At 44.9% G+C, this 12,366-nt stretch overlaps 1 protein-coding gene across 3 annotated transcripts in view; it reads right to left on the bottom strand.

The window, feature by feature from the left end:
• Positions 1-12,366, bottom strand: part of CD96 (CD96 molecule) — a 67,675-nt gene that overhangs the window by 22,709 nt on the left and 32,600 nt on the right. The window contains exons 4-6 of one of the 3 annotated variants that reach the window (XM_064522015.1): positions 11,725-12,166; positions 5,802-5,952; positions 2,476-2,901 (exon numbers count right to left, since the gene is read on the bottom strand). In XM_064522015.1, coding sequence (XP_064378085.1) covers positions 2,476-2,901; positions 5,802-5,859 — 484 coding nt within the window. In that variant the 5' untranslated portion in view covers positions 5,860-5,952; positions 11,725-12,166. Of the gene's footprint in view, positions 1-2,475; positions 2,902-5,801; positions 12,167-12,366 lie in introns of all 3 variants that reach the window. The other 2 variants (XM_064522018.1, XM_064522020.1) reach the window with 2 other exon arrangements.

The following is a 12,366-nucleotide window of genomic DNA, read 5'->3' as shown; positions in this document are numbered from 1 at the left end:
GACTGCATTGCCTGCCCTGGTTGGTGAGCCACCACCACCATGAGGTAAAAATGTGTTTTCCCTCTTTGCACACCAGTCTTGAACTTTGTACCTTTGGTCGATCTGGCTTACGTGCCGAGGTAGCAGAGGTTTTTTTCTCTTGGGGGGAAGGGAGGCTGCCTAGTAGTCCCAGATTGCTACATTATTTGGCAGTGGGGACTTTTCAGTGACGGTAACTTCCTTTTTCCCCAGGCAGCAAGCACAGGGTCATGGTGCCAGCATGCACAGGATGACAGTGCCAGCATGCAGCCTTTGCAGCTGAGGCCCCAAGAGGCAGAGGCAGTGTGCATCCCTGCTCAGCCCGGGAGCGAAGCAGCCGAGGAGCCAGCCATCACGGTGGGACAAAGAGCATGCCAGCCCTGACACCACATGGTAATGCAGAGGGAATAAAGAAAGGACTGAGGAAATGAATCTACAGCATATCAAGGAAGAAAGCAGCATAGGAGACATTGCTGGGACAAGTTCACGTGCAAAATGCCATGCAACATACCGGCCCGACTGTGAGAAGTACAAACAAAGATGAATATTAGCCCCGGAGCTCTGTCTGCAAACCACCTCTCACAGTCATGTGTCATGACTGCTTATTTTCCCCTCCATCTTTTATTCCCCCCTCTGTTAGTTGTGTTTGGCTAAGGTCCTCTGTGTTTGTCAGCCTTGTGTACGGCTGTTGCTCTGCAGGCTTTGTGCAGTGCCTACTAGCTGAATCCATCTGGGTTCACTTCGCTTTGATGCAGTTGAGAGCTGCACTTCATTAATGACTAGCACCCTTCTGCATCCCACTCCTAGGCTGGATTAAGGTCTTTTGCTGTCTTCTGAGTGGGAGTGGTTCATTCTGAAAGATCTGGTTACCTTAAAGTACAAATCTGCTAGAGATATGTTGCTAACTGAATATTTTAGTTCTCTCTAGCAGGCAGATCAGTAGCACAGCTTGCTACATCATGCAGTTGCTGAAGAAAACCACAAAGATGCTAATATGAACAACAGCTTCCTACATTTAACATATGTAGACAGCAGTAACTGGGTTGAACGCGCCAGCATCAACAAAAGGCATCAGCAAGGGAAAAAGAGCAATGCTTGATTATTGCTATTACTGTATTAAGCAACAGACAGACAAAAATTGCATGAAGAACAGAAGAACAGATTCTCAGTCTAGGTATTTCTTTTTTTTCCTCCCTTTCAGGGGCCCCAGGAGCACATAGCCACAGCCCAATAGAGTGTTGCACCACCAGGCTGCCAGGACAGCTTGTGTAGCCTCCCTCACAGTATCTGGCACATCTGCGCAGGTCCTCCTTAATGTGGGTCAATTTTAGCATGGAAGGGTTTCACCCAGTTAGCAGCACTATTAACAGAGATGCTGCTCCCACTGCTCATCGCTGCCCTCTGCTACTGCCCAGGTCACCTGTGCCTGCTGCTGGCCCTAACAACTGAAATCCCGCTCTGTCTGTAGTCCTGGGTGAAGGTGCTGGCCCTGCAGCTCATTGCTGAACCATTGCCAGGTTTGGTACATCTCTTTTAATCTTCCTTTCCTTCTCATGGACACCTGGGCCTGGAAAAGATTTCTGGGGTCATCAAATCCAGTCCCTTGCAGCCACAGCAACAAGCCTCTCTGAACTCTGCTCAGCTCCATCTTCAAGGCAATTTGGATTTTTTGCCCACACTACTCTCATTAAATGGCTGCTCCCCAACTTGCTGTGCCAATGGTTGCCAGCATTGTTTAAACTGTAGTCAGATCCATTCACATACTGTTTGAAACCATTTGTTCCTATGCCAGGATAATTTAAATATCTTCCCCAGAGTTCACGCTATCTCCTGAGGCTTACTTACCACGAGCAATCACACTGCTTTCCAGCTTCCATTTGGCTGACGAAACAAGCCAAGTCTCCGCTCCTCTGATCGTTCTAACCAATCCTCCTCTGCTTTGCTGCACTCTCTTTCTGCAGGTGGGGACATGACCTCCTGAAAGCTCATTCCTCTACCTGCGCTCATCTCCGTGATGCTCTGCAAGTCACACCCCTTGACCTCCACCAGCCAGGGGTGCTTTCCCTTTCTGGTGACCAGTCCTACACACACAAAGCTGCAGTGCAGCATGGTTTGGAGAGCTGGCACTCTTCATCCCACGACACTCTGAACTGCTTGCGCAGTCTTCTCTGCCTCGTGCTTCTCCCACATGGAAATGCCAAAAATGTCCATCTCTCCACCTTTTTTATTTTCCTATATAACTTCATCTTCCCTGCGACAAATAAAGTTTCCTAGTCATAAGCTGGGTAACAACAGCTAAAGAGTGCCTGGTAAATAAGAAACTATGCAGGCAATGGCATTCAGTGCACCATTGCAAACCCCAAACAAGTCACTGACCAGGAAACGTTTTTGCATCCTGCTATTCCCTCCCCTGCCCACCTGTTGTGAAAAATCAACATCTGATTGATAGTCACTTACCTTCTGCCTCCACAATAAGCTGAATTCTTCCAGCCTTTGTCCCAAAGGGGTAAGTAGCAAGACTGCATTCATATTGCCCACTCAGGGAGACACTAATGTTTTTCAGCTGCAGAGCGCACCGGCTGCACTCTGGAAAGGTATTTGAGCCAGGAGAACACAAAGCATCTTTAGCATCACTGTTGCAGCAGTTCCCGATGCTGAAGGATACTGAAAAGTTGTAAGAAGTCTCAGGAAATTTGAAGTACTGTACGCCATAAATGGGGTGATAAACAGCTATTGTGGTAAGCTGGTTGCCGTCAGCTTTGGACCATTGCATCTGTGTCACATAGATGTGATCTGATCTTGGGAAGCTGCACACGAGCGTCACATCGGTACCCGGCAAAGCATGGACCACTTCTGCCTGTGTAATGACATCTTCAAGTTGGCCTTAAAAACAAACAGGACAATTTTCGGTGCAAGTAGTACTTAAACAAAGCTCTCTTCCAACTTGTCTTTGACATGATTTGATGCATTAGCTAGAGATTAATTACCAAGATGGTACATTCAGGCCTAGAGATGTAACAGTATGCTTTCCAGTGAGATTTAGAGTGGAGAGGAGAAGCAGCAGGTCACCACTAATACAAACTGCAGGGAAAGAACTGGAAAAACAAACGAGCAATAGTTTGAAAGAGGATGGGGAGTTCCCATCACACTAGCTGAAGAGAAATGGGAGCTCCGAGGGGCTCTGTGAAAATGGAAATCTTTCAAGAGATATAAATAAAGCAGAAGCTGAGACCACTTATTCCCCAGCTCTTTTTGCAAGAACAAACGGATTATCCCTGCTGGCTAATTTTGCCTTGAACAATTCCATCTGCCTATTTCCATTACCTTTGCTGGTTTGACAGGGAAAGCGATTCTTTTATCTCTACATTATTAAACAGCTCCTGCATGGCCTAAATGAGTGTCCACTTCAGCATCAGAGTGAGCAGCTCCTGTATGTGTGCTTTCTTCTCAGTTAATTTCATACAGCATGTTGGCAGTCCTTGGTGTGCCATATAAAGAAGTAATGCATTGGAGAAATAAACGGGCTTCCAGCATGGGCCTGTGCTACCTGTTTTTTGCTGCTGCTGTGGTAAAATTGATTTTTCCCCCTCTCACCCTCCTGAGAACAAGAGTTTCGCAGTCCCCCACAGGGTTCCCCAAACCCCGGTGTGCAGGGTGCTAATGAACTTGGGGAGATCAAGAATTTATGAACAGAGGGGTCACACTGAACCAAATAATAAATCACACCCACAGAGCCATACACCAACAGGCCTTTCTTCAAAAGGGCCTGTGGGCCTCCAGAAAAAATGAGTTTATACGGATCTTCTCAGGTGCGGACTTGTTCCCACCCATCTCCACTGACTCTTTGTCCTCCCTGTGTTTCACAATATCACCATAAATTCTCTAGGAGAGCTTGCCCCACAGTCTCCGCTGCAGTTAGTACACACCATTCATGCTCTTTACTTTCGAAAAGCAGGTGTGGCCTTTTTGCTTTAAAGCACGTTCAGCCACATGCTACAGGGCTCTGGTTTGGGACCAGGGAGAAGCAGGGCAGATTCTCATGGCCCTGCAGAGCCGACTGGGATGTGGGGCCTAACCACTGAACTGTGACACAAGCATGCAGAAAACTGACGCACGGGAAACAAAACTACTGAATAGTCAGGGCAAACATTCATCTCAGGCTTTTACCTCTGTGAACGCTAAGCTAATCTTTCAATTAACTTCCAAAAGGTGGGAGGAGGTAGGAGGGTGAAGAAGAATACGCCTGGTTGGACAAGTGCTGTAAGGAAAATTACTGAAAACTATTTTCATTGGGTCAAGGAGTTTGTTAAGGCAAATGCTCACTAATTTCACTGGAAGTTTTGCATGAGTAAAAGTCAAGTAAAAACTAATTATTACTCTTGGGATCAGAATGGCAGGCAAAACAGGCAAGATCTAAGTCCCCTGCTTAGTAACACATCTGTAATATTCACACTGATGCTCTGATTAGGCCAAAGGACCACATAAAGAGTGCCTAGCAAGAATTACTTTAATATTTTATATTTAAGATGAAAAAGTCACACATCTAGAATCAACATTTTAATTTTTATTTTTTTATTAATAGCCTAGCACTGCAGGCTATTATAACAAAGTCCCTTTCATACAAGGGTGTTCTAATCTTTATGCCAGCATGTCAATACAAGAAATCTATTTTTAAGCCAACTTCATATTTCTTATGCAAGTCTGTGCGTTAGCTCACGTCTGGGCTCCATTTGCAATTCCATGGAGTACCTACCAGACATTTACATGCCTATGGATGTCACCTTTGAATAACTTCAGTGAAGATTTTATCCACAAAGGGGGGAAAAAAACAACTAATTTTTCCTGAAATAGTATTTCATTGAGCTTTTTCTCACATCTACATGTCCTGAGGCTTCCATTTGTTTCTTTGAATTTGGGAACTTATATTTTCTATGTATATACATATGAAATATTTTACTTTCTTTTACAAGCCAGTCTGGCTCAGTATTGTAGAAAATAGAAGTAGACCATGGCAGATATTGAGATGCATCTTACCATGCCAGTCAAATACATGAAACATCAGTTTTTCATTTGTTAGTTGGAAAAATACTCCTCCTACAAGATTTGACTTCCTATCTGGTAATAAATACTCCAGCATTCAGGATAGCCAGGCTAGGCTGGGAGGTGTGGAGGGGGTAAACACCAGGCTTTTTCTTGTTTTTCCCTGGATTGTTTTTGGTTTAAACTGTCCCTGACAGGGATACAGTTCTCATTACTCAAATATACTTAAAGTTTTAATCCCAATGGCAAGCTTTTAATATAGCACATAGGGCTGGGTGGGGAAGAGGAAGGAAAGGATTCACTTAAGAAGTAAGAACTGTACAATTTATCTTTGTCTTTAAATGTTTCAACTCTCTCTCTGGGTATGCAAGTGTATGTCTGAGGGAGAGAGAGAATATTTTGTTACTCTTTGAAAGCACAAGTTGTTTTTTTGCCCATTTGATACAAGCACACCTTGTCCTAAATATGAAAGAGATGATCCCAATGATTATTCTGGTGAAAACAGGTTATATATTTTGAATAAATTAATTTGCTAGTCAGCACAAACCATTTACTACTTATTAGGTGTACACTATAACTAGAGTTATTAGGAAATCGCCGTTAAACACAAAATCCTTGCTAGTACGTACAGTTCTGCTCTAGTGAGACACACGAGCAAGCTTTTCAACCTGAGTCTGCAAATGCCACCCTTCCCTCAGCACCCTCCTTAGAAAGCAGAGTAAAACCTTTCTGCTGGCACTCACCTGCGACACTGGGTACGACAACCAAATAAAACACGGAGAAGAGCCATCTTTTTTCCATCTTTGCTTTGCTGGTGAAGTTTTGTTAAATATTTTGTACTTCCTGGGCCTGCTCCCTGCACGTTTGCTGAAGAGGAAGTCAAAACTGTTCGCCCTGCTCAGACAGACAGATGCACAACACAGCCAAGCTCATCGTTTTAGCACGACTTCAAAGAAATGCTTCATTAAATGTGAAAGCCTCAGTTTCCTGCCAGAGTGATAAAATTAGTACATCTTGTGAAACTTTCGTGTTGTAAACACTATCTATACTCTAAGCCCATGTTTAATACCATTTTTTTTCCTTGCCTTTACGGATAAACTCAGAGTAATATAATAGGTTAGGGGGTTAAACTCTTTCTTGAAAGCCAGGTAGGTAGGTTTTTAAGGTTGAATACATGGCAAAAGCATACAAGAAGGGTGGCTTTTTTGCCCCCTGCTTCATTTTCTTCACATGTTGTTCCAAAATAGCTGAAAGATACAGTTTTCCAACTATATTCACTGGCTTTTAAAAGAAATAAAATATCAAAAATAATCTCCCTAAACTAAAGCAGAGTTCATTGAGAGTTTTCCAAATTCACATCTTTGTAGAGAAGGAGAACGTTAATTATTTTCTGCAGGTGGGGAATTATAGGATTGCACATGACAATGTCACTCCACGTGGTTCACCCGCTGCACCTCATCCCAATTCAGCTGGTGGTTTTGGTATTGTGGCACCCTCAAGCAAAAGCATCTGTCAGTCTCTGGACTTGCCTTATTGCAAGTCGGTTATAAATCCTTCCGGATTGTCCTGGAAGTATTTTTGATTTCCATAAACTAGGCATACACCTATCAGCAAAGCATCTCATTAGAGACAGAGTTTGGGCAGTATTTCAGGTTCCTGGAAGCATTTCCTACAGCCTGGCTTTGTTTACTGCTTTCTTCCCTGCTTCCGATTTCCACAGACTTTACCACTTGTTCAAATACAGGCACAAACTCATACTCATGCTTCAGTAACACTTGGGAACAGATCCCAGAAGCAAAAGCGAGAAGGAATATCCTAGTAAGAGCAACATATCCTCAGGTAACACTCATCTGATACCCTTTCTCATCATTAATACTGTTTAGTGAACACATCTGCATGTAAAAAAAAAAAAAGTGTTTATCACAGAAAAACAAACTCAGTGTTCTATGTCAGAAGGTCAGAGGTATGGTTTTGGTCTACACTGAAGTTTTAACCATAGTAGACTTAGAGCATGCAAAATGCAAAGCTTATCTTCTGGTGGAAAGAGGTCAGTCCTGTACTGAAACATTTGCCATTGCTACCCGGCAGCACACAGACGTGGCGATGCTTTGCTGTCAGTCTGTTGTGTGGAGGTGCTCTGTGCATGCTCTCCAAGACGGCCAGTGCCCTGGGCACGCGAGCACGAGTCCAGCATTCGCCATGGAAGATGCATGCTTCATCTGTGCAGCAGCAGTCTTCTAGTAGCAAACAGCGTATCCCTCTTTGTTTCTTGTGTGTAGTGCAGGGCCATCACAGAGCTAACTGGGCCAGCTATCAGAAGCTTCTGGGAAAGAAAATAGATTTGAGCTTTTGCCTATCACATTTCTTTATCCAAAATCATGACAAGAGAGTAGGGCAGGACACCTCACCTACACAGCTTGTAACTACATTATCTGATGGCTTTTTCGGATGCTAGGATCTGTCTTCAAAAACGCATCTGAGCAGGGATCTGGTTATTCCTGTTGCCACCCTTCCCTGGAGCCTGTGGACGAGGCACCCTTTGACTTTAAGAGAGCTGATTACAGCCCGTCTGTCAGGGCAGAATTTGTTCAAACAGAGAAAGTGAGCGATCTGGATGACCAAAATCACAGTCCCTTGAACGAATACCTCTCTCCATCAACGGTGCCATCACTCCGACAGCTGGTCCATCCGAGGGTGATCAAGGTCGTGAAGTTTCTTTTGGGAAAGCAGTTCAAGAGGCCTGACTGCTGTTGTCGACCCTGTCCTCTTACAGCACCCCTCTCCATTGCTCAGGCAAGGCATACAGAAACAGCTAGCCACCACCGGGAATTTTCTTCCCAGCAACTTTCCGTTTCCTCCCTGACTATCTGACTTTGACTGACCACGTGGCTCCCCACAGCTGTGGCATGCAAATCACAGAGCCTGAAGAAAGAAAAAAAAACACCCAAACTCACTGATTATTTCCCTATTTTACACACTACCACATGTAAGCAACATCTATACCATGTCCCTAATTTGTGCACGTGCAGTCTTTTGGTTGCCCTTTTAAGTGAGCTAATCTCATCCAGCCAAAACAGCTGTTTGTGCTGGCAAGGCTAAGGTCAGGCCTACAGATACACATCTTAGAGGCTAAATGTTAGCGCAGTTGCCCATATTACTTCCCTACCTGAGGAACCATACTAAAGGTGGTTGCGCTAAATGCACTGGATGCCCTGGTTACAGGTTAGGGAATATGAGCAAGGGATGAAATCTCAGCTTGTCACTCAGAAGCATGACATCTGTCTCTGAGGATCAGGAAGCCCCGAGGTACTGAACGGATAGAATATTCAAGTCATTGTATTTGCCAGACACAGAAAAGAGCAGAAGTGTTAAAGATACATGTTCTGGTTTCCAGTTCAGAGCAGTGACCACAAAGAAACTGGGGACTATTTGCAGGGACTAGAGCCCAAGAAAATTGGACTTAAATCTAAAATTAGGACTTCCAGTCATGACTGGAGTTATCTTTGCTTCTTTTGCTGATCAGTTCCTGTAAGATTTGTAGTTACTATGAGAAAATGTATTTTGTGCAACATGCAGGGAAAAAAAGATCTCAGGTGAGCCATTTTATTGATCTCAAACATACATCACAATTTGACAAGACAGCACAAGCACCATGTGGTATATTCAATAGCCACAGACAAATCCCTGAGCAGCTCCTCTGAGTTACTGGATCATTACGTCTTGCCCTTAGAATTTGTTTCCCTCCCTAAAATAGCATCCTGACAATATACTACTGCCATGCCACGTTTCCTTGGCTGAATGCAGCTGCTCAGCGTTGTTGCTGTGTCTGATGAACAAAGAAAGAAAAGAAAGAAAACTTCCATCTGGAGGGATTTTTGTTCATTTCAGGACTGTGCTTTGCCCCAATTCCTACTTTAAGCACAAATTCTGAAGTAGTTGTTCACTCTGCTATTGATTTGCACGGCACAGCAATATGCATAAGGCAGCAAAAATTACTTCTGAGACATACCACTTACCTCAGTCTACCAGCAGGGAGCTGTCACTTCTTGGAGTAGACATGAGTTCCCGCTCACAGCAATGCAAATTGTTTTGAGAGCGTTTTCCCCCCCGCCCCCTGAAAAGTGGTTTACAGACATTGTAGTGGGAGCCCTTGTGAGCTATTACACAGTGGATTGCAGGTTAGGGATGTCTGGGGTGAGAGGAGGCACTGACAACTCCCCGGGGGTGACGGACCTCATAGGTAACATGATGGAGGATGTACCTGTAATGAGCTTTTCCTTGGTGGGTCAGCTGCAGGGTTGTTTGTCTCGGAGTCATGGTGTGCAGCTTTTCCCATCGCACTACATGTGCCTTTCTACTGCAAGGCTGGGAGATTTTAAAGGAGTGGTCGCTCTGCCCAGATTGTTAGGGGATATGTGGGCAGGACAAACAGGCCTGGCTGGCTGGTGCTTGTGGGTCACAGCATCCCCGCAGAGGCAGCACCGCGGGAACTGCGCGTGGCTCTGAGCATCCCCGGGAACGGCCCCGACAGCACACACCAGCCACCTCCACTGCCTCATGACATTATATTTTTTCCTGTGGGTGGGGGGAGGGGAAGGTGGCAGTGGGGGTCCTTTAATTATTTTCTGCAGATCCGGTCACCACTGGAGGAGGCGTTTTGAACACTACAAATGACTCTTTCCATGGCAATCACCTCTATTATGCGTCATGTTCACAAAAACCTCAATTGCAGCACTATGCTTCCAGCTCAATTACAGTAAGCTGCATCTAAGGAGGAAGCTGAGCTGCAGTCAGTCCCACAGAAAAAGAAATTTTGAACTCCAGAGACAAATTCAATTATTCACAAAGAGAACCCTTTCAGAAACGCTGGTGCGCGAGCTATTCCTGCCAGAGGCGAGGATGATTACCCTTGCAGACTAGTGTCCTCTAAACATTGCTTAAAGAAAGCGCTACTCCCCAGTGGAGAAGAAGTGGAGACTTTGAAGCAGGAATTTAATTAAACAGGAGACTAACCTTTCAGGCTCACTTGATGCTTAGCACAAATATTCCAACTTTGTCATTGCGTTTTGTTTTCGAACTTCTTTGAAAACTGCACTAATAACTCTATTGCCACCAGGCAACTTTCGGCAAAACGCCTCCTGGAACCGCAGCTGCGCAAGCAGGGGAGGGAGCGTTATCTAGGGGACAGGCAGCGGGATCTGCTTTCCAGGTCCCCATCTGTTTTTTTCCAGTGACCTTCAGCTTCCTCACGCTCCTCTTCCACTCTGAACACTTGTTCTGCTTGCAGGACTGTTTCTCCTGGATGGGGAAGGAGAGGAAAGGGGATTTCTTGCTGTTTCCTTCTTCCATGCTTGCTTTCCCCTCTCTCTCCTCCTCCTCTCTCATGGCTCCACCTGTGCATACACACACTGGGTTTGACATAACACATCCCTGGCTTCAGCTGGGGCATTTAAGCAGCGTGGGGAGACATAAGCACTTCCTTTTCAGTAGCAGTTTTTCCAGCTGGAAGATGTTTAAAGATCTGAATGGACTCTTCATGCCTCCTCCCTCACTGACAGCTTGGAGCAGGGATGAAAATTAAGGGCAGTTCAGCTGCAGCCACCTCCCTCTCTTGGTGGATGGTCAGCGCTGGCTCCAGGCCTGCTCATCCTGCCTTTGTGAGCCCCTCAGCCTTTCCCAGTCCAGCAGAATTAAAGACAACCCCTTCCACAAACATCTCATTTGCCATGATGTCCTGCAGACATTTTTGGGCCAAAATTGCTTTCTTCACTTCAGAAATTGCCAACTCGCCTTTAAATTGCCTTGCCTAAGGCTATGAGTCAAACCGAATGGACGGACAGGCAAGGAGCACAGCCCTTCGGTCCTCACCTCCTGCTGTCTGTGGAAAAATCCCTTCAGGACCATTTGGCATTTACAGAGCCCTTCGGATAAGGCAAGGAGGTGCCTTTTGGGGAAGCACGATGACCCCCAGGGAAGTCTTTTCCAGTGCTGAGTTCTTCTGTGTGCACTTTTCTGGCTTTCTATTTCTGTGACAAATACCTGGATACAGGTATAGGGGGCTACAAAAATTAGCAGTGGTGTTTCTAGTTAGAAGGCCTAATTAACGGTTCATGTTTCAGAGAAAGACAGAGTAAGTTAGGGGATAAACTGAAGATAATTGGCTTCATCGTCTTCTCTGTCATTCTAACCACAGGTCCTGGTGAGCCACCTACTCCCAGTTAATGCCATTTCTGATCAGCGATGGCCACAGCCGGTGTAAACTGTTCAACAGTGCTTGGCAAAGCACAAGCTACTGGAAAAGCACAGAGATTAAAAAAAAAAAATCAACCAGCAAAACAAAGTGAAACCAATGCAAAGCAAAATAACCCAACAACTACACACCAAAGAAAAACCACTGTGTGAAAGCCAGCCAGACATTTCCAACAAATGAAAGACTGTACAGAGCTATTATTTTCAAAATGAAATGGAAGCTGTACAAGAGACCAGCCCTGCTTGCTGGTTGCTCTTCCACCAGCTTTGGCACAGCACCAGCTAAGTCCCATTGCTTGCACATCTCTTTCCCCTCATTTTGTAAGAAAATGCATCTAACTAGATGAGGAATTGAGTAACAAAATGTAATGGCATCTATAACTTTAAAGAGGCATTTGTTAGGAGACGGTTACCCACCGTCAGTGTTGTGAAGCATCTGCTTGTGTTAGACCACAAAATCCACAGGGGCCGTAGCTTGAGTTCCCACTGATGACTCCCAGAAGGGCAGTGACATACCCTGGTCACTTTGGCAGCAGCTGTGGGGGTGATGCTTGGAGCAGCTTCCATGAATGACGCCAGCAAGAGAGACCAGGACTCTGCTCGAGAACAGGCTTTTCTCAGCCATGGCCAGTGCAGCTTTACCTTGAACTCCACGTGAAAGAGGGAGTTATCAAAACAAGCAACAGGCTGCTCCATCAGAAATGAAAAGCTTGAGTTCAACTTCAAACTTAGGTGGGTGGTACAGCTCATTTTACTGTACAGACCATCTCTAATGTATTTTGTTCCTGGATTAATTTCAGTTCCTCCATAGTGTTGTATGTAAATGTCATCTCACAGACACACAGTCAGCTGGCCAAAACTAAACAAAGCAGAGTAGTTAGAATTCATCACTGAAGAAATACAACAAATAGAGAAGATTAAAGGTGTGAAACTTAATTTCAGATATAGTAAGAGTGACAATTTGAGGGCAGTAGCTGCCTTTTCATTATAAAGAATCAAATAATTTACAGCAATGAAAGGCCAAGTTAAAGTGACTTTGAGAACCATAACCTGGAAATT

Source organism: Dromaius novaehollandiae, chromosome 1 (assembly GCF_036370855.1).
Source record: "Dromaius novaehollandiae isolate bDroNov1 chromosome 1, bDroNov1.hap1, whole genome shotgun sequence".
Classification (NCBI taxonomy): Eukaryota; Metazoa; Chordata; class Aves; order Casuariiformes; family Dromaiidae; genus Dromaius; species Dromaius novaehollandiae.
The sequence above is the reverse complement of the archived record's forward strand: the minus strand, read 5'-3'. Positions and strand labels throughout refer to the sequence as shown.